Below are 25691 nucleotides of genomic sequence, written 5' to 3'. Positions count from 1 at the left end.
ACGGCAATTAGAGATGTTGTTGTAGCAGCCTCATTTGCAGTTCTGGAAACCAAATGTAAAAGAAATGAGCTGTTATACCTTTATACATCACAGAAATACATTAGGCACGAGCAAATTATTCCTGCAAAAGGGATTTGTTTAACTTTAAAGGAAGCAAGGGTTAGATTTTAAGGCTTGTTATGTGTGCCAAAGGTCCCTCGACTATAGAAATCACTGTAAACAGTTCTGGTGAATAATTACTGTTTTATCAGTTTTGAAAAACACATCTGATTGGCTCGTGGATGCGGGATACCAGCAGACACAACACACAGCAGATTCAAGGTAAGCACGTCTCACCCCGGCATGTGCGGCGGGTTATTAGAGGGAAGACACAAAGCATGCTGAGAGACGTGGCAGGTCTGAAAGAGCCAGATAAAGCCAAGTGACGCCCGCTGATGACAGACAGCCTCACGCTCTTTAGAGTACCGATGTCCCAGGACGTCTACAGCACCATGGGCAGATGAGGTCACTTGTAAAGAAAAGAGCAAACATAAACACGAAAGTTAATAAGCCTGGATAAGGCCTGCTAATCTTACATTTAAAAGGTAATGAGTGACTATTGGAGCTGATAAAGTCCTGCTTTAAATGGAATTTGGTCATAGTTATTACTGGTACGGCTTTTACCCGCTAAGCTAAAAAAGACACCAGCCCTAACCACCACAGCTATGACAAACAAATGTGGGAAAACAATGCGTTGACAACAGTTAACATCAACTTGAAATGGCTTATCATTCATCATCAGGTGCCATGTAGTCTAGTGGTGTGTCACAAATATTTACAACCTCCTCTGATTCATTTGGTCACCTTTTTGTTGAATCTAGTGTGTGCGGTTGAAATAACTCGATGGGACCAATCTCTCCGGGTGCCAGACATCACCGCAGTCAACCTGTCTGATGGTAAAAGCACTGCACAGTGGGTCACAAACCATTTTAGTAATTTTTTTTATAACTGAGAAGATGAGAGAAGCATATGGCCATTATAAGAGACTGCAATTGTCACTCATGAAGCTTTATAATGTTTCAGGCATTGTAAAGCAATCAGAGAGACTGGGAGTGATTTCACAGGTCTGTCTTATTCACTTGTCTATAAATAAACCTAGAAGACTCCCGTGAAGTACAATAAATGAGTGTCGTGATACAGATGAGCCTAAAGCTTTACAGCAACAAATTAAAGCTAGTGTGTAATCCATACAACAAAAATGTATCAAAAGAATCAAAAATGTTTCCTATCATTGTTTGGATAAGCAGGAAGCCCGATCCTAAACTTACACCACTGCTTGAACCTGAAGTTGACATGAAGGATGTGCGCTCAGTATTTTTGGTAATACTTAAATTAATTAATAATTAATTGAAATTAATATTGAATAATGCATAATACTTAAAGCCTTTATGTAATGCATTATAAAAGTATTTATTTTATAAATCACTTTTTTCCTTATAATGCATAATGCATTGTATGGGCTAATGAATAATTGTAACCAGTTATAATACATTATAATACTTGTTACACCTTTAGAAAGTATAATGCATTAAAACACAAGACAAACAACCAATTTCAGGAGTTTGCAAATATTAACTTTGGTTACAATTATTTATGAAAATATATAATGCATAATAATATATGTATTCATACATTTATATATACATTATATGCCTATATAAATGTATAAGTACATGTATAATCCATTATACATAAAGGCTTTAAGTAAGGCGTTACTGTATTTTTTCTCTCATTAAAAAGTTTATGCAATGAAATTATAATGATAAAGATTAAATTTAAATGGTAATTAATAGAGATTTCAATAAAATTCTGGACAATATGTTCATACATGCTGATATTTATTTATATATTATGGATAACAACTGATAAATAATAAATATTTAAAAAATTATATAATAATAATAATTTGTCCAAATAAATGAAAAATAACGAAATAACTAAATAAATCACTAAACACAATAAAAAAAGACGCAGCATAGAAAAATGGATATTCTTTTTTTTTGCTCAAGAAGCATGTAAAAAGATTGCATTGCAATCTTAATGTTAAATAATGTCAATACATTATTAGTGCTTTTAAAGAGTAACTTTAAGTGAGAGATAAATAATAGCAAAGATATTCTAAATGTGAAAAAGGGGGAAATGAGCATGCACAATTAAATGTGCAATATCCAGTGTTATTAATAATCTAAGAATATTAAAATAATAGTTAATATACTAAATATTAGTTAACATATTAGATGAAAAACAAGTACCGGTATGCTAACTTGACAACTAACTGATATTTGAAGTTTGAGGTTAAGTATTAAAATGACAAACTAGTACTGAAATAAAAATGTATTAAAGCTACAGAAATATAAAACACAAATAATACAAATTGCTAAAGATCCAGTACATAACAAGTACTAAAATCATAACAATTACTAAAAGTTAAACTTAAATTCAAATGAAAACTCAAAATATAAAAATAAAAGCTATTTCAATATATTAAAAAATACTATAATAAAATATAAATTATACTAAAATAATACCAACAATATCGGCCGATAACGATTAAAAAACGAACAATTCTAATTTCAGCTGACTACAAATAGCCTATGGTATTGATATATTGTATTTCTCTAGTAGTCTAGTTAAAAATGACGTACACTGTATTATCAGTGGCTGAAAAAAGCCATTTTATTTTACATGGAGCTGGGGACCACATATATTTAAGATCACAAGACTAGCAGAAACATTTAAAAAAATACACTCAGTCCACTTTCGCTGTGCACAAAAATCCGCATTGAAAATGTGTTGTGAGCGTCACTCTCACAAAAGAGGTGGTGGACGCATCTCATCTGACATCTTCAGACCACACCGACCTCACATTTACGAGCATGCTTTCAGCTGCCGACCACACTTACTCAGAGGGACTTACTGGACCTCTTCACCTATACCCAGGTGGGCTGGGTAAGGTGAGACATTTCATCACTTTAAAAGAGGAGAGGGGGCAAATTTTATCAGCAGATCTGAGATCCAATGACAAGCAGTGGAGCGAGGCGGCTTGGGTCCTGGCAAAGCACTCCGCACAGGCCTGATACTCCCTGGGGCTTCGCTCTCCATGTGTGGTCCCCCTCTCTGTTTCTCTCAGGGCTGTGTGCCTCCATGCACATGGACAATATGACAACACTGACGGGCCGAGATGAGCCAAGACAAGAAAAACAATCAAGCGAGGGCTGTGAACTCGACTGTGAGAGCTGGATTTTCACTGCCCTCCACTCCCTATCTTAAAGCGTCCCACAAACATGCACACACACACAGGATCTTCTCTTTTTCTTCCACACTCGGTTTGGTAACGTAGCTTAATGGAACGATGGTAAAGATCCAGATAAAACATGCCCCCCTTCTTTTACGTCCTCCATATGCTTTGATTTCACTGCTCTGAAAGGAGGGAAAATGATTCATGCCGTTGGCGTGCGCAGCGGAGCTGCAGCTGGACGCTGCACCTGCAACTCCCAAATCTGGGAAAACAAGCTCCCGGGAGCAGGCGAAGAGAAACGGCCAGGTTTCGCACACAAATATATATATACAAAGTCCCTCGTCACAATTTAAGGGCTAATTGATTTTTTGTATAGAGAAGAGCAGCTTATTTTATAGAAATTCCATTGATACATTCATTAAAACAGCCATGTTGCCACAAACACAGGAGGCATCATCACCTTTGTGATTCAAGCCAGTAAAAAGCAATAAAGGCTTTATTTATTAAGAACCAGTTTATTGTTGACTTTAATGATGATTTGGCTTTCATGATGACTTGTTAGACTGTTTATTAACTAAGCTGGAATGTCAAAGCAGCACTAGATCAAAAAGCCACGCTATTAAAGTTCTTTACCGTCTTCTTTTGTCCTGTCCACAGGAGAGCCTCTAACTCATAACACCGTCCTGTGTGACCGTTGCCCCCAAAAGCGAATTTTCCACACAGTCCCTCTCACACACACGTACACACATTCCACAAGATACCCCTGCACATACACAAACATACCAAGAATAATGACCCCATCATTTCTTAATCCTCAGAGACCCGAGCATTGAGATTTATGGTGTTTTTAGGAATCGGTATTATAGCATTTTGTGCACTGAATTTTAGGGAAAAAAGTCCTTAACGTTGCAAAATATCAGCAGTTATAATGAAGTGTACAAGTTTATTTTCTTTGAATTTCATGAGAAGCCTCATGACATCTACAGCTCACACCCCCCTGTAAATTGACCTTAAATATTGGAGCATATTTTAAAAACATAAAACGGGTATATATAGAGGCTTCCATTCCTGCAACATTACTAGATCTAATTGATGTATGTATTTTAACCCATATTTAAAATCATTCATAGTAATAAATATTGCTTAAATTATTTATTACAATTACAAATTAAATAATATGGATATTATTTAATTGCAAAGTGCACATAATAATAATAATAATATATGATAAAATATAATTTATTATTACTTCCAAAAAAACATGAATAAAAGTGAGACAATATTTCTATATTTAAGAATGCTATGCTTGTTGCTTTAATATGAGTGTGAGCTGCTGTTGTAATTGCACTAAACATGGGTTAAAATTATTGATTACAATTAATAATTAAATAATATGGGTATATTATATATATACCCATATAATATATATATATATATATATATATATATATATATATATATATATATATATTATATTATATTATATTATATTATATTATATTATATTATATTATATATATATATATATATATATATATATATATATATATATATATATATATATATATATATATATAAATAATATGGCTACCCCCTCAAAAAAAAGTTGCATGATTAGACCATTTTTCTATATTTAAGGATGTTATTTAAAGTACTTCTGATGTGTGAGCTGCTGTTGTAATTCTAACCCATATTTAATGCAAATATGGGCATTATTTATTTGCAAAGTGATGCTACAGTGTGTCTCTGGGGGTTAAGCATTGATTCATATACATAAGGGATTATTACAGAACTTAAAATGTACTTAAATCAGCAAAATTTGCATGCCAAACTATGACACAGGAAAACAGACACACAAGGACAATGACACACACACACAGACACACACACACACACTCTCTCTCTCACGCAAACTTGTGCAGCCTCTCTATTCACACGAAAACAGCTGGGTGAGGAATGTGGGAAAAACATGCTCCCAGATCTGTTTTGAATAGCGTTAACTTCGCTGGTCACCCACTGCCGCTTTGAAGCATTCAGAGGCACTCTTGATACTTCACAGACAGACTGTAATGCGGGATTATGGAGTGCTGCTGGATGTTTGTATTGCTATGACCTTTGTCCCATAGAGAAAGAGATGACTGTACCTTACGATGGTGCATTTGACTCCATAACATGCATGGTTCCTGTTTAAAAAACAAAAACAGAAAAAATACGTTGATGTGTATACATGACAATAAAAGACAGTTTGACCTGTATCTAACAGTTAGATCAAATAACCTGTTTCAACGACAAGGATGGTGACAGACACCATCCCGTATCATGACCACCCACATTCTTTACTAAATACACCTAATAACATCTGAGAGCAACTTGAGACTTTTTGGAGAGATGAGATACTTAGAACTAAATGGTTCTAAATGTCTTTGGTATGAACTGTACAAAAGGGGCTGATTTGGTTTGGAATGGATGGTGCAAAAGCTTCCCTATAATAAACAGTCCCTTCTCCCTGGTCGATTCATATTTTCCTGGGCTGAGGGCACTGCTCTAGCTTCACTCCCTGACTCAGACTGGGAGGGTCACACTGTAAGACCAAGTGTGTCACTAAAATGCTCAGGGCCCGAGACCAAAATGTTATGGGTGAGCTGCCTTTCACCAGGGGGCTGAATGAACAGTCAACAGTTCTCGATCGTGCATGGTTGTAGTACACTTGACTGACTTATTTTTTTATTTCCTTCATAGTTTGAAAATGCTAATATGTTACAAATGCTTTTAGGGTATATAGATGATTCGACTGGTCCTAGCTTAGCCAGAAAAAAAAAAATTAATATTTAAAAAATACACATATATACTGTATGAACATACTAGCACAATATTACCTATATTTTAAACAATTTTTTGTTCTAAAAATTAACAATGTAAAAATAAAAACACATAATTACATATCCTTAAATATAGAAAAATGTCTAATTTATGCACCTTTGGGGGGGGGGGGTATTGCAATAAATTACATAATTTATTCTTATTATTAGATTTGCACTTTGCAATGAAATAATACCCATATTATTCAATTATTAATTGTAATAATTTTAACCCATGTTTAGTGCTATTACAACAGCAGCTCACACTATTATATTAAGGCAACAAGCATAGAGTTCTTAAATATATAGATATTGTCTCACATTTATTCAAGTTTTTTGGGAGAAATAATAAATTATATTATATATTATTATATACATATATTATTAAACAAAAAAAATTGTATTATTATTATCATTATATGTGCACTTTGTAATTACATAACACCCAGATTTAATTAGTAATTGTAATAAATGTAAGCAATATTATTGCAATGAATAATTTTAAATATGGGTTAAAATTACATACATCATAATACTTGAAAACATATTTAAATGATTAAAAAATTTATAATATATAATTAATATTTTTTAAATACACGTTTACAAAATGAATAATAAGAATATAATTAATATTTCAAAACGTAGGCCTATATGTCTTGTATACATTTGTATACTTTAATATTAATTACTATAGGGGTGAATTCAGGTTGATTGGGACACTTTTTCATCTCAATTTCATCTCAATAGCAAAAAGTGTCCAAATCTCCCTGAATTCCCCCTTATATTATTAATAATAAATTATAATTGTGTGTGTGTGTGTGTGTGTGTGTGTGTGTATTTTTATTTTACTATCCCAAAAACTCTCAAAAGACTCACCAGTATTCATCAGGACACTGTTGCAGAAGAAGGGGGTCCAGGTTTTTTCTAGGGTGCTATACACAAACTTGAAGGCACTGTGTGATGCTGACTGCCATGCTAAGATGGTATAACGTGCCAGTTTAAGAAACTACATACAGCTGCTGCTCAGGCCAGAATTGACTTTGGCAAACACTCAGAAACCTCAAGATCCTTAACAACTTATGTCCTTTCTGCCATCCAAGGCAAGCAGAGCCCTGTCAGAGTCATGTCAGGAAACCTCAAACCAGCACAGTGTATCAAAGAGGCCTGCAGGCACTTATGCCAGCGCCTCCTGCAACTAAATGAGCCAAGAAATAACATTTTGGGCGATTTATGTCTTTTGCACGACCACAATACTAGGAAATGACATGAAATACTGTATAAATGCTTTTACAGCACTAAACGTGGTGACAGTAGTGTCTCCGTTGCTTGCACGCAAGCTAAATATAAAGTTATCAACGTATTAACGCACAAAGCATATGTTCGGCAAATATTTGGACATAATAAAATGCAAATATAGATGCACTTCTGCAGCGAGTTTAATCTAAATAGACGTATCAATCTCATAACCAACCCTAGCCCACGGTTCACACCGTGTCGCTGCCGTCTTTTATTTATATTATATTATACTTTTATTTAAACTATATGGTGATAATTTAGCATACACAGGTTTCTAAACACATAAGTGTCGATTTGTTGTGAAATAAATGAATTTATCCATACTGCCAGTGCCAGGTAGAGAGATTAGACAGACACGCCACAAACAAGGTCGAAGGTTGAGCTCATGAATGGTAATTAGATTAACTTACGTCGCCAACGGTTTTGATTTACGTTTCTGTAGTGTTGAATTACGTCATTACGTATATTAATAATCATAAGCCAGAACGTGGGGTCGAAATTTCAAAATTAAAAACATTTCACAATGTTTTAAAATGACTTTCAAAAAAATTACGACAAATCTGAATAATTTAACAAATAAAATATAACATATCTGCTAAAATATAGGCTCAAGGTCACCTTCTGCAAAATGCTGAATAACAGCTTTATTACTTTTTTCTTTACCCAAAAAGAGTATAGTGTCACATAGTGTATACATGTTATTTATCTGTTATATAAAAAAACCTGATTCAGCACAATTCACGTTTTTTCTGGCATTTGACATATTTTAACAGTAATTTTATTTTATTTTTTTTACAGCTGATTTTTTACAGCTGATTACAACCATGATTTCATATATTTGTATGGTCATTATCATGATAATTATTTGAATGTAATTAAATTAATTCATATGTATTGAGAGCCCTAGATTCTGTAAATGAAAGCAAGCATTTTTGTTACCATTTTAGCTGAAGTAAAATAGAAAAACAACCTGTGCTCAGGTGTTAAAATCATAACATCGATCATATGGGACTTCAAGTAGAACAAAATAATTTCAGTAGCATTTTTCAGCCAATAGAGGGAGCCGCTGAGACAAAATCCACCGATGACGTGTCGAGCAACATGGCAGCGCCTATGATGGAGCATAACAACCACAGCAGCAATGATCTTTCTCATCTAAAACGCATGGATAGCGGTAAATCTGAATCTCCAACAGAGGAGGGAGACTTTACAGATGATGTAGTGGAACTTGTACAGAAAGAGATTGGTGGCGATCTTAAGTCGCTTAAGAAGGTGTCAGGGCTTTTGGAGAAATTGACATTAGAGAACAAGCAGCTGGAGGAGCAGGTAAATACAGTTATAGAGACTCTGTGAACATCATAAAAGTGTTGTAAAGGGATGAAAAAGACATCTTATTTATATATATATTGCATTCATCCTTATGCAAATCCAAAAAAATTATTTGACAGCATTTGTCCATGCATGCAGGTGCTGACCGTGTCCTCTTCAGTGCCGTTGCGTGTGTCCGCTGCCCTGTCCGCAGCAGAGGAATCTCGAGTAAAGCTGGAGTCTTTACTGGAGCAGGAGAGACTTTTGTCAAACACTTTGCAGCAGCATCTGCAGGGCGCCCAGGTCTGGGCTGACAGCATCGGGCAGGTCCTGGGTCAGCTTGACACATTAGAGAGGCATATGAAATACCTGCAGTGTCTGTCTCGTATTGAGGAGCTCAGGTAAGGGTTAAACCCTAAATTGTGTGTCCAAATGTTTTGGAGGGCCATGTAGGTTTATGTTGCTGTCCAACACATTTGCGCTTCCCTGCTTTTGTGTTGCATTAGTGACAGTATCCAGCAGTGTCTGATGACCAATAGCGTGTGGGATGCGGTGGGCGCAATAGACAGCATGGCCTCTCTGGATATGGGTTTGCGGGAGTCAGGCTGTAGCCACCTGCAGGCTTTCCTCAGAGAAACACTTCGCTTTTGGCACAAGATCCTTAAAGACAAACTGGCCAGGTATTACACATGCAGAGTATTTCCAGTTGTGTTATTTAAACGTCTAAATATTTCTAAGTTCACGCTAAATGTTTGGTTCTGTTTCAGTGATTTCGAGGAAGTCCTGACGCAGTTCCACTGGCCGTTCATCTCGCCCCCAACACAGACCCTCTCCCCCCCAGTCAACGCACAGGAGATCAACAGCCAGCTGGAGCTACTGGTCTCCCAACTTCTCTCTCTCCAGACCTCGTATCTTTAATGTTCTGGCATCAAATCCACCTAAATGCAGATTCATTTTCTAAATACAAAAGATGCTGTTAAGACTTTTATTAATTAATTTATGCATTCATTATTTATTTATAATTTGTATTTATGTATTTATTTATATTATTTTATTTAAAGCTGGTAATTGTTCTAGTCATATGCCCAACAATTTGCTTAAAGTGTGAGACAAACTAAACAAGATGCTGTTAAGGTCAATTATTTTATTTTATTTACAGTATTTTTATTTAGTTATTTCCTTTTTTTAAGGTATGAAGCTGCTAGTTTTTCTTAATTTTCAACACCAATTTTGAGACAAGCTACACCAGATGCTGTTATTTATATAGTTTTTTTGTTATTTATTTTGTTATTTTTTTAAAGATGCAAAGCTTGTCATTTTTCTTAAAGGCACAATATGTAATTATTCACCGCTAGAGGTCACTTATTCAAAACAAAGGCATAGCTTGATGACACCTTGATTTCGTGGAGCTTTTATTATACTGCAAACAAACGCTTCTGCTTTTTCCGGTCATGCGTATGAAGGATAACCCATCGCTGTTTTATCATATTAGATACATTTGAGTGTGTTGAAAGTTATGTTATAATGCTTCTCTGTGCGTTCACTCGCCGGCTACTATGAGACACTAGTTACACACTGCAGTAAGCTAGATCAGTATTAGGCATGGTAAAGCATGGCACTCGCGGTAAATCAAGAAAACGAGATTTAAACAAAAACACTTACTGTGTTGAGCTATTTAACAATGATTAGTTTTCTGTCGATGAATGCATCCAAACAGTTGCTCACCTGTCTAATAAAACACATAATATATTAAAGCACCTTTGGTGTTTCCGTGGTTTCTACAAAATAAAACCGGAAATTGAAGGTAACGCAGGTATGATGTACTTAATAGGCGACGGCCGCAACGCACGCACACAGTCCGTGTCCTGGTTAAAATGGTTTATTTCTCTGGATTTAAATATTTTTGGAAATATTTGGGGTAATGTAAGAACACAAGTCAACAAAATATATCACATTGTTCTAGTGGTTTTTGGATATTTTAATCCAAAAATCTTACATATTGTGCCTTTAACAGGCGATGATTTATTTATAATTTTTTCGTTGTTGTTATTTGTTTATTTCAGTTTTTTTAAAGATGCAAAGCTGGTCATTTTCCTTAACAGGTGTTGAAGAGATGATCTTATATCAGAGAAGAAGGAAATATCGCCTCATCAGGGACAGTCCCAGACTCCTCCACTCTCATTGCCCATTCAGATCATGCTTCTTCCCCTCAGTAAGCGGTTCAGGTATCACTTCACTGGAAACCGGCAGACCAACAGCTTAAACAAGGTCAGAAATGACATATTTACTGCTCATTTACCCTGTATTTCATGTCGTTCAGACTAAAATAAGTCTCCTTCATTCTGTAAAAAAGCACACAAAGAGTTAAGCTACTAATAAGTAAACATATGTACAACAATAAGATCTAATATTAACTTAAATCTTCTGTCACCTTTACAGCCAGAGTGGTATTTGACCCAAGTCCTCATTTGGATGGGAAACAGCTCCAACTTTATGGATGAGAAGATTCAGCCTATATTGGATCGTGCTGGGGCCAAAGTTAGCGCTAGGGTATGTTTACCATTGCATTGGTTAATGTTGGCATGAAATAAAAATGTACCTATTTTCCAAATGCATGTTATTGATCTTAATGTTTCTTTCTAAAATAATAATAATTTTTAATCAAAATGTCATAACTCGATCTTCTGGTGAAACGTCAGACATCTCTCTGGTGATGTTTGCCGGATTTCTCCAATCATTTAGTCTGCTTAAACCCCGCCCCTTTCCTACAATCAACTGCAAGGTCACGTTCAGATCGGCCTCCATCCAATCAGAAACTGACGGCTAGAACCAAATCCCTGCCCTACATTTTCATCATATTACTGGATGTACATTACAATACAGAAGAAAATATCTGTCGCTTCTTCCGCTTTATCACGACTTTAAAAATGCTGACAAAGCCATTTCTAGGCTTTAAAGTCTTATCAATCTATCCTCCAGGTGGAGTTGTGCAGAGGACTCCTGACTCTGGCGCAGGAGAAGTTAGCCCAAGACGCTCCTCGATTGCTCTACGACGATGCTCTCTTCTGCCACCTAGTGGATGAGGTGCTGCAATTCGAAAAAGAGCTCCGCAGCACCCACAGTTACCCGCGCGCCTCCCCCGGCGTCTTGCACATACTACTTGAGGAGGCCGTGTTCCAGAAGTGGCTCATTGTGGAGAGGAAAAGTGAGTATAAATGCTGCGTACTTGGGTCACGACTTGATTTCAGTTTTGATGATGAATTAAATTGTGTATGTTGCCCTCTAGTGGCTGTGGAAAAAGTGGATGCCATGCTGTCTGCAGAAGGAGCCTGGAGCTCTCAGTACAAGGACATCACCGATGTGGACGAGCTCAAAGCACCAGATTGTGCAGAGACCTTCATGACCCTTCTGCTGGTCATCACAGGTATCGATGATAATTCATCCTCAGATTTGATTCTTCAAGTTAAAACTTGTTTCTGATCCTCTCCGCCATCCTTTTCTCAGAACGGTACCGCTCTCTGCCATGTTCGCGGGCTCAGCTCAGTTTCCTGGCTTTGCAGAAGGAGCTGGTGGATGATTTCCGTATCCGCCTCACACAGGTCATGAAAGAAGAGTCCCGACAGCCGCTGAGCCCTCGCTACTGCGCCATCCTCAATGCTGCCAACTACATCTACACTGTTCTCAGTGACTGGGGGGACAATATTGTAAGTGTTTTTTAGTCACACTGAGGCTAACAGAATGTTTATTAATGATGCGCATCTTTTTGTACTCATCTGCCATCTTTTATGATCATTTCTTACTAGTAAAACAACTTAACAAACCTACTTTGTTATATATATATATATATGTGTATATATATATAATATATATATATATATATATATATATATATATACAAATTGTTGTACACCAAATCAAGTCATGTGGTGCAACCAAGAGAGGCATAAAAAAAATCAAACAAAATGAAATCATAGAGAAGGACCCTCATGACTAGGACTCCAGGTCAATAAGCCAGCCTCTTAAAATATCAGATATTTTTACCTTTTTATGACAAGGTAAAGTTAGTTCAGCTTATGAAATGCCATGTTAACTTCTCAAAAACGTAATCTTTATTTATAAAATGTAATCATTTGTGATATTAAATATAAAAATAAAGGTTTTTATCTTGAAAACTTTTTTGAAAATAATGACCAAGATGTGTACACTCACATGTATTCAAGGTGAGAGGATATGTTATTACTTTTTACTTCATGGTTAGACCACATGACAATTTTCGAGTTATTATATTTAATAATTTCTTAAAAATGGTAAAAAGTTTGAAAAAACATCTGAAACCAACGTGGTGAATACAAAGATAAGATAAAAAAACACAAGAGTTTTCCTTATTTTTGTTGTGTACATTTATTTATCTTTGACCCTTGAATTAATAAAAATTCTAAAATATTTTTTCTTAAGTCTTGATTGAGAACAGAAATGTGTATATGTGTTGAGATTCACTTTGTGTTTTCTCTCAGTTCTTCTTGCAGTTGCAGCAGGCGGCGGTGTCAGTGGGCGAGGAGATCCTAGGCCCTCTAGGGGCCACGGAGACGGGGCGACTGGCCTCTCTGGAGGGATCATTGTTTGAGGCTCTTTTGGCCCTGCTGGAGAGGCTACGAGGAGACATGCTGGGACGATTACTGGATGCAGTCATGAGAGACGTCAAGGAGAAGGCACAGCCATATTGCAAGGACAGGTATGGGTGGAAATAACCTAAATATGTCAACTGTTGTGTTAATGATACATTTAAATTATTCCTTGTTTTTTGTCAGTGTAGTTTAATTTTAAGACGCAAGCCTTTACATTGTTTTTTGACTAAAGTTAAGATGGCTTCAATCTGAGCCTGGTGGCATTATTTCTGGGATCTCTTTGTATCAGGTTTTGAAATGAATCTGGTCCGTTTCAGGTGGATCTCCTTGCCATCACAGAGCGACCAAGCCACTATGTCATTATCCAGCTCTGCATGTCCCATGATGCTTTGCCTGCGGGATCACCTGCTCCAGCTGCAGCAGATGTTGTGTCTTCCTCTTTTTCAGATGTTCTGGCAGGGCCTCACAGAGAGACTCGACTGCTTTATCTACGAAGATGTCAGTCTCTTGCTTCAACGTTTTCATTTTGTTGAACCCTAATTTAACGCAAGCTAATATTGACACTACCATTCAAAAGTTTGGGATGTGTACGCTTTTTTAAATGTTTTTGAAAAGTCTCTTATACTCAAAAAGGCTCCATTTATTTGATCAAAATACAGTAAGAACAGTAATATTGTGAAATATTATTACAATTTAAAATATAATTTCATCCTGTGATGCCAAGCTGAATTTTCAGCGTCATTACTCCATATTTTTATGGAAAGTGTGATGCGTTTTTTTCAGGACTCTTTGATTAATAGTAAGTTCAAAAGAACACTTTAATTGAAATAGAAATCTAGAACATTATAAATGATGTCTTTGATCCATTTAATGCATCCTTGCCAAATAAAATTATTAATTTCTTTCCAAAAAATAAAAAATCTTACCGACCCCAAACGTTTGAACAGTAGTGTATCTTTAAAAGCTTTAAACCTAAAAATGTAAGATGCTTAAAGAAAAAGACATCCATTTAATATAATAACTTTACGATAGGCAGGATTGACTGTACGTAAAGTGTTTATGTTTTTTGCTCTCGCTCACAGTTGATCCTGTATAACCATTTCAATGAAGGCGGAGCTGCACAGCTTCAATATGATATGACCAGAAACCTCTTCCCTCTGTTTGCACACTACTGCAAGAGACCTGAAAACTTCTTTAAACAGTAAGTCGGTTTATTCAGAGCTAATACTGTATAAAGAAACTCCCCGGTTTTCATTTCTCTCTTTCCTTGTCTCAGTGTGAAGGAGGCCTGCATCATCCTGACTCTTAAGGTCGGCCCAGCGTTGTTGTTGTGTGATGTGCTGAAGCAGTCAGAGGAAGATGATGTCCTTCTGAACCATCAGCAGCCCAGTCCAGAGTCAGCGCTCAATGAGATGGGAGTCTACAAGCTGGCTCCCAGTGACGTGCAGATCCTTCTCAACCTCCGCTCAGCCTGGCTCAACCAATGAGAATGATCACACCAATCCCTTATTCACCCAAAGCAGCATTAAGGATGCTTTACCGAGCACAAATACACTACTCATACTCCAGATATGAATGAATGAAATATCCTACATCGGATGAGCTACAGTACTTAAAGTGAACTGAACCTCAGAAGGGAAACATCAAGCGTATGCAGATGCTGATGTAAAAAATGAAAAGGAAGAATAGAAGCTTTTGCTGACATTTCGAATAAATTAATAAATGTTTTAGTGCTTTCCTCTTTATTTGGTGTTACAACATTAAAATATTTGTATAACATATTAAATATGTGTAGTTGGGGTATTTTGTTTTATCTCATCCAGGGCAGATCAAGGCTGGAGGATTTAACTTAAAAGAGAGAGGAGCCACGTGATGAGGACTGTATCTTGCAGCATGCCTCCTGTTTCAGGATTAAAGCAGCGTTCCAGGTTCTGAAGAGTCTGCATGCTCGGGTCACAGGGCATCTGCATTGGTAGAGTCAAACATTAGAGACAGAAGCACACACACACACATTAATATATATATATATATATATATATATATATATATATATATATATATATATATATATATATATATATATATATATATATATATATATATATATATATTACTCGCATCCAAAATAAAAGTTTGTGTTTCCATAATATATGTGTGTGTACTGTGTATGATTATTATGTAATTAATATGTAATGTTATATATAAATACACACTCCTTCATGTATATATTTAAGAAATATGTGCATGTATATACTGTATGTATTTATATAATTTATCTTAAATATAAATATTTTTTCATATTAATATTAAATATTTTGTCTTAAATATGTACACTGCGTGCAGAATTATTAGGCACATTGATTTTCTAATCATTTTTTTTTTTTCAGGTAAAATGTGCCTGGAAAAAAATATGATCAGAAAATCAACGTGCCTAATAATTCATGCATGTGTGTTTATTTATATATACATAATAATTATACACAGTACACACATATATTATGCAAACACAAACTTTTATTTTGGATGCGATTAATCGATTGCCCAGCACTAATGTATATATACACTGATCAGGCATAACATTATGACCGGTGAAGTGAATAACACTGATTATCTCTTCATCACGGCACCTGTTAGTGGGTGGGATATATTAGGCAGCAAGTGAACATTTTGTCCACAAAGTTGATGTGTTAGAAGCAGAAAAATGGGCAAGCGTAAGGATTTGAGCAAGTTTGATGTTTGAAATTGTGATGGCTAGACGACTGGGTCAGAGCATCTCCAAAACTGCAGCTCTTGTGGGATGTTTCTGGTCTGCAGTGGTCAGTATCTATCAAAAGTGGTCCAAGGAAGGAACCGTGATGAACTGTCGACAGGGTCATGGGCGGCCAAGGCTCATTGATGCACGTGAGGAGCGAAGGCTGTGTGGTCCGATCAAACAGACGAGCTACTGTAGCTCATATTGCTCAAGAAGTTTATGCTGGTTCTGATACAAAGGTGTCAGAATACACAGTGCATCGCAGTTTGTTGCGTATGGGGCTGCGTAGCCGCAGACCAGTCAGGATGCCCATGCTGACCCCTGTCCACCACCGAGAGCGCCATCAGAACTGGACTACGGAGCAATGGAAGAAGGTGGCCTGGTCTGATGAATCACGTTTTCTTTTGCATCACTTGAATGGCTGGGTGCGTGTGGGTCACTTACCTGGAGAACACATGGCACCAGGATGCACTATGGGAAGAAGGCAAGCAAAAATGGTTTAGGAATGGTTTGAGGAGCACAACAACGTGTTTGAGGTGTTGACTTGGCCTCCAAATTCTCCAGATCTCAATCCAATCGAGCATCTGTGGGATGTGCTGAACAAACAAATCCGATCCATGGAGGCCCCACCTCACAACTTACAGGACTTAAAGGATCTGCTGCAAACATCTTGGTGCTAGATACCATGGCACACCTTCATGTTCATCTTCACCTTCAATGGGGCGGCAGTGGCTCAGTGGTTCATGTAGGTTGGCTACAAACCTGAAGGTTGGTGGTTCTATCCCCAGTTCCACCTGACCAAGTGTCGAGGCGTCCATGACCCCAGCTGCTCCCAACGAGCTGGATGGCGCCTTGCATGGCTGACACCGCTGTCGGTGTATGAATGAGTGATTGAATGGGTGAATGTGAGGCAATATGTAAAGCGCTTCGGTGGCCATGGGTCTGTTGAAAGTGTATATAAATGCAGTCCATTTACCACAGCACAGCTTCAGGGATCTAGTGGAGGCCATGCCTCAACAGGTCAGGGCTGTTTTGGCAGCAAAAGGGAGACCAACACAATATTAGGACATAATGTTATGCATGATCTGTGTATATAAATGATGACAACTCTCTGAATAGTTTTAGCATGTTATTGAATATGGCAATGTTAATGTTTTTGGTCTTAGCTACGCTGCTGCAGAGCAAGTATGGACTTGTTACTTCTAATAGCTGCATCTCATTTCGAAGGCTGTGTCCTCCGGAGGTCACATTTGAAGGCTACATACGTCATCGAGGTGGTCTCATTTAGGAAAAGTAACTGTTAGATTGCAAAATAAGAAAGAAATTACAGTATTTTACACCTCACAAGGAATAACACTGTTTTAATACGGTAACTTTTCTTAAATAAGACATCATTAATGATGTATGCAGCCTTAAAATGCTACCTCCGGAGGACACAGCCTTCATAATGAGACGCAGCTACAGACATGTGTGAGCATGTAAGATATGCTGCTACTGCATAAATAGGCATACATAAATCCAGTAGCAGATCTAGGCAGGTGGAGCTGTGGGAGGTGGAGGATTTCAGAGGAACTTTGATAGCGTGCTGCAGAACTAAGCAAACAAGGAACCAGACTATTTAAATGTTAAGCAAGCAATCTCATTGGCTGCAGGATCAGCAGAAGCCAATCAGCTTGTGCCATGTGGTAATGATGGGATTCTTGCAGATTTCATATAAAGGACCTATCGGCCTGCACCTTCTAGAGCAGGGTTATTCAAATCTTGCCCTGGAGGGCTAATGCTCCAACCCTAATCAAACACATCTGAACATGCTAATCAATGTCTTCAGGTTCATTAGAAAATCACAGGTAGGTGAGTTTGATCAGGGTTGGAGCTTAACTCTGCAGCGCATTGGCCCTCCAGGGCAAGATTTGAATAACCCTGCTCTAGCGTTTCATGACTAAAAAATTTGCCTACTTAAAATAAAAAAAACACAATTTTTGGGATAGTTCACCCAAAAATAAAAAAATAAGCCCATGATTTACGCACCCTCAAGGCATCCTAGGTGTATATGACATTCTTCTTTCAGATGAAAACAATCAGAGTTATATTAAAAAATGTCCTGGCTAATCCAAGCATTATAATGACAGTCCAAAATTTGAAGCCCAAAAAAGGCATTCACCCATTATAAAAGTAATACACACGGCGCCGGGGGGGTTAGTAAAGGAATCAATGGAATCAATGAAGCGAATAAATGGGTTTGTGTAAGAAAAAGATCCATATTTAAAACTTTATAAAGTAAAATATCTAGCTGATGCTATGTCCGGCGTCATGCTTCGCACCAGTTAGGCTTTTTTCGTAAGTTGAACATGGAAGCCGGTCTGGCAGAATCTAGATATTTGGATATTTTAATAATATGGATATTTGTTCTTACACAAACGCATCGTTTTGCTTCAGAAGACCTTTATTAATCCCCTGGAGCCGTGTGGGTTATTTTTATAATGGATGAATGCACTTTTTTGGGCTTCAAATTTTGGGCTGCCATTATAAAGCTTGGAAGAGCCAGGACATTTTTTAATATAACTCAGATTGTATTTTTCTGAAAGAAAAATGTCATATACACCTAGGATGGCTTGAGGGTGAGTAAATCATGGGGTAATTTTCATTTTTGGGTGAACTATCCCTTAATTACTAAAACTATAAAGAAAATCAAGCTAAATATAAAAAGGGAAAAACTAATTAAACTGACAAAAGAACAAAACTAATCAAATTAAATAAATTATAAAGATCAAATATAAAAATCTAATACAATTTAAAATATTAATAAATACTACAATAGTATATAAATAGTTCTAATATGACAGTAAAAAATGTCTGTGTGACACTTCACCTCTGTGACGGATGCTGAATTGAAATCAGGCTTCAATAAATTCCTGATCTCAGTGCAGACATGTTTGGCCTTCTCCAAAAATATGTCCTATAAGAAACCATTGCAAGAGAATGAAAAAAAGAGGTTAATACAGTGTATTCAACATTTAGGGTTTGACTTAATGTACTTCATGGCAATTTAGGGCTCAGATGGACCTGTTGTTTTGGGGTGGAGGTAGCCGTTCTGTTCTGATCTTCTGGGCTGATGGAGGAAGAGGCTGAGCTGGTGGAGGGTGAAACATGCCCTTCAACCTCTACACATGTTGAGCTCAGTAGGGCATGAACAGCCTTCAGCCTGCCAGTGCATTAAGCCATAAGAGAAAATGTGTTTGTAATAACTAGCACTTAAATGATAAACAGAAACAGAAAGGTCAGACAATAATACACTCCACATTGCACCTAATGTTAAAATTCTTTCTTTATTACACTTGTCTTTGGATAGATGAACATAAAGCCTACCTGTCCAAACAGATTGTTCTCTGTCCAGCCTGTAGTGCAGCCATTGTGTCTGCAGTAGAGTTTATTGCTGATATAGGAGCTTTATTCACAGTGAACAGAAGCAGAATCTGAAGAGATCAAACACAAATCTACTGCTTAGGAACTATAAATGCATCATATAAACAGACTATCCAGCTCTTTTGGTCCAAACAATGAAACGGAAACTTTCCAAAACAGTTTTTTTTTACTGATGTTCATTGACAAAGAGAACCAATTAATCCATACAGTATACAAGGATAGTTACTGTAGATCAAACGCATACTCTAAATGACTAAATGAAAAAACTGATTTGTGAAAACAATGACAAACAGAAATAGACAAGGGTCTGACTACCATGTTGTCCTCTGAGGAGGGTCTGTACCACTGGATGATCAGTGCCTGGATATCCGTGTTGGCCCAGGGGAACAGATCTGACAAGGGCTGATCAAGCTGGCACAGAGTAATAGAAAAATAATGGTTTTATTTTTTTCTCATGATTTAAAATAGTAATAAATGTGTGAATATGAACCTGTATTTGGAGAGGCTTCTGTATTAGAGCTGCAGGGGGATCAGGAATGTCCCACTGCTCTCTGTAAGATGGCTGGTGACAGCTGAAGAAGGTGTGCAAATGTGAGAGTCTGAGAGCAAGTTTGGGGTCACCGGACATGGACAGCAGTCCATCAACACCCTGCATCGCACCTGAATAACACACCATCATATAAGACTGGATCACATTAAAAACATATACAGTACAAATGCATTCACAGGGTAGATTTATTGATTGATTAATGAATTGAATAACCTAGTTTATTAGAGTTACTTGTGCTGTACCTGGTTGTGAGGAGACCTTTAGAAGGTTGATTAAGTGCATGTAGTAGCGGGACATATGAACCCAGGTCAGCTGAGGGCAATTCCTGCTGTGTATCTCACGCTCAACGTCCATGAATGCTTCAGGACTGGGTATACAATTCTCAAGGTTTCCTAGCCCCCCTGCCAATGACATCAGCAAGAAATTAAAGAAATTAATACTTTTATTTAGCAAGGATGCATTAAATTGATTAAAAGTGTCAGTTTATAATATTACAAAGGATTTATCATTCAAATAAATGCTGTTATTTTTAACTTTCCATTCATCAAAAGAAATGTATCAAGGTTTCCACAAAAATATTAAGCATTGTTTTTCAACATTGATAATATCATAATCATCAAAAAAATGCAATACAGTACTCCATAAAATCCTATGTCTAATGAAAAACTGTGATTTGGGGTTAAAGGTTACCACAGGGGTGAAAAAGATCATTCAATGCAAAGTCAGGCAGGGCTTTTATTGAAGAAAGGGCGACGGGGCCTTCAGTTATTCCAGTGGATCCATGCGAATGGCCATATTTGCCAACAACTTCTGAGGTCTAGGAAGCAAAAGGATATGTTAACTAATGAAACCTTATTGTAAAGTGTTACCGAATAATGTATATTGAACACACTCCATACAGATGCGTGGATGATGTCAATACAGACCTTTAAAGCTATTCTCAAACAAATCCAGCAGAGCAATAGGCAGGTCTCTCTGACTGTTTCCTGAGAAAATTACACACACATTTGTACATAGATATTACGATATTAATAAATAACTCTGCTGTTATACCCAAACACATTTCACAGCACCTTGCTGGTCTCAGCAGGTGTTGGTGATGGGGGAGGAGTCAGATGTCCAGGGGGAGGGGTAATCTGCACAAACTCTTGCAAGTATATCAATGCCATTTCCAGGTAACACCTATGTGCCAATCTGAAATACACACATATAAAACAATGTGAGTCCTGTCTACACACTGTCCAATCATGATAAAAGGCAAAAACACCAAAAAATAAATATTTAAACTGATGCTGGTTATGCTCCATGCACATAGAATCCAGGATAGAATCAGTATCTTTTAAGTCACTACATCAACATTCTGACGGTTGGACCGTTTGCCGTCAAATTCTGTTCTCCCCATGTTTCTTACACAATGAGGTTCTAATATTTACAAAACTGATGCTGGCTAGTTGGCGCCGATAGCCTTGTTGGCAGTGTGCTGACATATAGCACTGTTGTGCTTTGGGTGACCCGAGTTCAAATCCTGGATCGTGGACTTTTCCTGATCCTGAGAACACAGAAATTGGGCTGCACACGGACAGTGCACAACACAAACGGGGATGACCAAAGTACACTTTGTGCTTTAGTTAAGCAACTTACCGCAAGCTTTGGCCATGAGTGTGCTTTAATGTGGTTAAACACCCAAACAAGGCCTCTAGGACTTCCTGGGGACCAGATTTTTTTATGGAAATGAGATGTCTACCCACCACTCCTGCAGACACAAATCATAAACCATCCACAACTGGTTCACAAGATAAAGAGCCCAATATAAATAATATTCCCTTTTGATCACCTGTGCAGTAGAGAATATCAGCCTCCAGCTGGCGGTCTCTGTTGGCAGAGGCCTGAGAGATGCTAAGTGCAGACTGCAGAACTTCTTGAGCAAATATTAAGGGCCTCCAGGGCTCCTCACCTCCCCCAGAAGAACTTGACAAGGCCTGGAATGCTAAAGAGCGACCTGGAACAGAAAGAATCACAAACATTTTGAGCCTTCAAAATTGTAGTACAAACTAAGTTTGCATTTTTAGAAGGAAATACCCATGCTTAGCAAAATAATTGTTTTAAAGTTTTAAGTCAAGTGTAGATTTGAGATTTAAAATTTGATTCAGACGTGAGGAAGAAAAGACCAATAACAGCGTATTATGCAAAATTATATGAGATAGAAGACCAATCACAATTTAGTACTCATGTTGAAAGAATGTTCAGAATTATATATATATGTCAAATTTAAGTCAATAGGAGAATTCTGTGCATTCATCCAAAACAAAAAACAAAATAAAGCAAGAAATAACAAAATAAAAAACAATACAAAGCATAGCACACGCAAGGCTTTTTACAAAAACTTTCTATACATTAAGCAGTTCTGGCTGAATTAACTGCATGAGTTTAAGTATTCAGATAGAAATTTGTTGCCCATTCTCAATGGGAAAGTGCCCAAGCAACATCGCTCAGCAACATTGCCCGGAAACATTACTCAAAAAAGTTGCCCCCGTGTATTATCACCTTTAGGTTTATTGGTTTAGAACAAACACCTAACCAAAATGTTATAGGAATATCCATACTGAGCTGCCTTATTGTTGTTGTCATACCAATCCGCATGGTTGTCTTGGCAAGCAGGGGAAGCTGTGGAAGATAAATATTCTTTAGACCCGCTCGTAGTTCCACCTCGCCTCCTTTTTTTAGGCCTATAGACTCTCCAGTGGCACAGAGCTGAAAGCAAAGAATAATATTACCACTTCAAAATATGTAAAACACATGCATGTAATATTTTTGTTCTTGTATGTTCAATATGACCATGTGATCTGGGAGCTGTATATCTTTACCAGATCTTTACTGTCCTAACACATTTTAGATAACAACAAATTTCACATAAATATATTTTCTTGAGCATGAAAGTGTACAAAACCTGCTGCTGCAGTAGTTTCTGTGTGAGCAAGTAGAGACTCTGACTTCCTGTTCCTCTCAGTTCACTAAGTAATAACGCAGCCTCAGCTAGAGTCATTTGAGAGCGCAGAGATAGAGCACTACGCCCAGACAACAAGCTCACAATTTCCTAAACAGGCACACATGTGATTGGCCAACAGGAACAGTCAAGTTCAGGTCCAATAGCACTAAATCATGATCAACTGTCATAACTATCTACTGACCTGTAGCATGGCCGTACTGTCTTCTCTGGGTCTGCCACGGTGTGTGTTGAGTTGGACGCCTTGTAGGAGTAGGAGGGCTTTAGTGTCAGGGTCTTTCCAGGCCTCGGCCTCCGCCAGACCCTCTTTCAGCAGCCGGAGCGCCTCTGCACTACTGTCTGTACCTGCACAAACACGTGCAAGAAACATCAACAAACACCATTCAACGATATTTCCAGCATATTAAGCTTTGCAGAGCAGCTAACCAGAGTAGATTGCAGTTCCAGGGATATGGCCTACGAAGGAGCGAACCACTGCCAGCCTACAACGCAGCCAGAAAAGGGGATCCATGCGTTCTCTCGCTTCCACCTGTTCTGGAAGATCTCCAGTGTGGAGATCTAGAACAGACTTTGCATCCAGGGAGCTTGTCTGTAGAGAAAAGAATGATAGATCTTCTTTGAAAGTCTTACAAATGTATTTTTTTAATGAAACTGAATCTGTTCTTTAGAACATGAGAGACAGAAGATCTAAGTACTGAATTTAAGTAAATTAGAGGTTGATCATTACCTGATATGCTTTGGCTCTGGGTCGTCTGAGAGCAGAGGAGGGTGGTTTAGGAGGAGGCAGTGGGCGGAAATCACTTTGAAACACAAAGGAACTCTGGAGGAGCCTTAAAGTAGACACTGACAGATCTGCACTGCAATAGAAATTAGTTTTTATTTTATTTTTATTAGATTCAATCATCCAGGCACATACGCTACTGTTCAAAAGTTTGGGGTTGGTTAGGTTTTAGGTTTAATGCTGAATCAATGTTGGGCAGCTAAATATTTTTTGTGGAAACCTTGATACACTTATGTCAGGATTCTTTGGGGAATAGAGAACAGCATTTATTTGAAATAGAAATCTTTTGAAACATTATACACCGATCAGGCATAACATTATGATCCTAATATTGTGTTGGTGCCAAAATAGCCCTGACCCATCGAGGCGTGGACTCCACTAGACCCCTGAAGGTGTGCTGTGGTCCCTGGCACCAAGATGTTAGCAGCAGATCCTTTAAGTCCTTTAAGTTGCAAGGAGGGGCCTCCATTGATCAGACGTGTTTGTTCAGCACATCCCACAGATGCTCGATTGGATTGAGATCTGGGGAATTTGGAGGCCAAGTCAACACCTCAAACTTGTTGTTGTGCCCCCCAAACCATTCCTGAACCATTTTTGCTTTGTGGCAGGGTGCATTATCCTGCTGAAAGAGGCCACAGCCACCAGGGAATACCGTTTCCATGAAAGGGTGCACATAGTCTTCAACAATGCTTATATAGGTGGTACGTGTCAAAGTAACATCCACATGGATAGCAGGACCCAAGGTTTCCCAGCAGAACATTGCCAAAAGCATTACACTGTCTTACCTTCTTCCCATAGTGCATCCTGGTGCCATGTGTTCCCCAGGTAAGTGATGCACGCGCACCCGGCCATCCACGTGATGCAAAAGAAAACGTGATTCATCAGACCAGGCCACCTTCTTCCATTGCTCCGTGGTCCAGTTCTGATGCTCACGTGCCCACTGTTAGTGTTTTTTGGGACAGCAGGGGCACCTTGACTGGTCTGTGGCTATGCACCCCATACGCAACAAACTGCGATGCACTGTGTATTTTGACACCTTTCTATCAGAACCAGCATAAACTTCTTCAGCAATTTGAGCTACAGTAGCTCGTCTGTTTGATCGGACCACACGGGCCAGCCTTCACTCCCCACGTGCATCAATGAGCCTTGGCCGCCCATGACCCTGTCGACAGTTCACCGTTGTTCCCTCCTTGGACCACTTTTGATAGATACTGACCACTGCAGACCGGGAACACCCCACAAAAGCAACAGTTTTGGAGATGCTCTGGAGATGCTCATCACAATTTGGCCCTTGTCAAACTCACTCAAATCCTTACACTTGCCCATTTTTCCTGGTTCTAACACATCAACTTTGAGGACAAAATGTTCACTTGCTGCCTAATATATCCCACCCACTAACAGGTGCCGTGATGATGAGATAATCAGTGTTATTCACTTCACCGGTCATAATGTTATGCCTGATTAGTGTATATGCCTCTACTGTCATTTTTGATCCTTTGAATGCTTCCTTTCTAAATAAATAAATTTCTTTAGAAAAATCGTAATGACTCCAAATTTTGCAACAGTATTGTGTACACCCACACAACTACAAAACGTGCACTCTTCCTCATGATTTATAATTCTGCACTACCTGGCAGCCATTCTGCCCTGCTGCATGTTGATATTGGACATTAACAGTCTGATCTCCACTGCCAGCTCCATTTCTTCAGGATCGATGTTCAGCGGATATGGGGTGAAGAGTTCAGGACTAACCAGAGCATGTGCCTCTTTTAGGAGTAGGGCCTGAACAGGGCAAAAGAGAGACATTATATTAACTT

General features: G+C 37.9%; 2 protein-coding genes across 2 annotated transcripts in view; one reads left to right on the top strand and one right to left on the bottom strand.

The window, feature by feature from the left end:
- The first annotated feature begins 8507 nt into the window (after positions 1-8507).
- Positions 8508-15163, top strand: rint1 (RAD50 interactor 1). Its single transcript, XM_079818303.1, has 13 exons — positions 8508-8757; positions 8899-9140; positions 9246-9419; positions 9507-9647; positions 10851-11007; positions 11179-11289; positions 11719-11944; positions 12026-12163; positions 12244-12443; positions 13254-13471; positions 13682-13862; positions 14447-14565; positions 14641-15163. Exons 1-13 carry the CDS (start codon positions 8533-8535, stop codon positions 14849-14851), a joined length of 2343 nt encoding a protein of 780 aa, XP_079674429.1. The 5' UTR covers positions 8508-8532; the 3' UTR covers positions 14852-15163.
- The window catches only part of cfap54 (cilia and flagella associated 54), a gene marked incomplete at its 5' end in the record, with an annotated part of 32311 nt that continues 21692 nt past the window's right edge, over positions 15073-25691 (bottom strand). The window contains 18 exons of the mRNA XM_079816484.1: positions 15073-15328; positions 18986-19072; positions 19180-19318; positions 19483-19589; positions 19855-19950; positions 20030-20199; positions 20332-20490; positions 20780-20906; positions 21016-21075; positions 21163-21283; positions 21731-21842; positions 21924-22088; positions 22720-22840; positions 23037-23183; positions 23278-23438; positions 23520-23682; positions 23821-23950; positions 25505-25656. Of these exons, the coding sequence (XP_079672610.1) occupies positions 15209-15328; positions 18986-19072; positions 19180-19318; positions 19483-19589; positions 19855-19950; positions 20030-20199; positions 20332-20490; positions 20780-20906; positions 21016-21075; positions 21163-21283; positions 21731-21842; positions 21924-22088; positions 22720-22840; positions 23037-23183; positions 23278-23438; positions 23520-23682; positions 23821-23950; positions 25505-25656 (2337 nt within the window). The 3' untranslated portion in view covers positions 15073-15208. The remainder of the gene's footprint in view (positions 15329-18985; positions 19073-19179; positions 19319-19482; positions 19590-19854; positions 19951-20029; positions 20200-20331; positions 20491-20779; positions 20907-21015; positions 21076-21162; positions 21284-21730; positions 21843-21923; positions 22089-22719; positions 22841-23036; positions 23184-23277; positions 23439-23519; positions 23683-23820; positions 23951-25504; positions 25657-25691) is intronic.

This window comes from Gobio gobio (assembly GCF_949357685.1).
Source record: "Gobio gobio genome assembly, chromosome: 5".
Taxonomy (NCBI): Eukaryota; Metazoa; Chordata; class Actinopteri; order Cypriniformes; family Gobionidae; genus Gobio; species Gobio gobio.
This window is presented reverse-complemented; position numbering and strand designations above follow the sequence as displayed.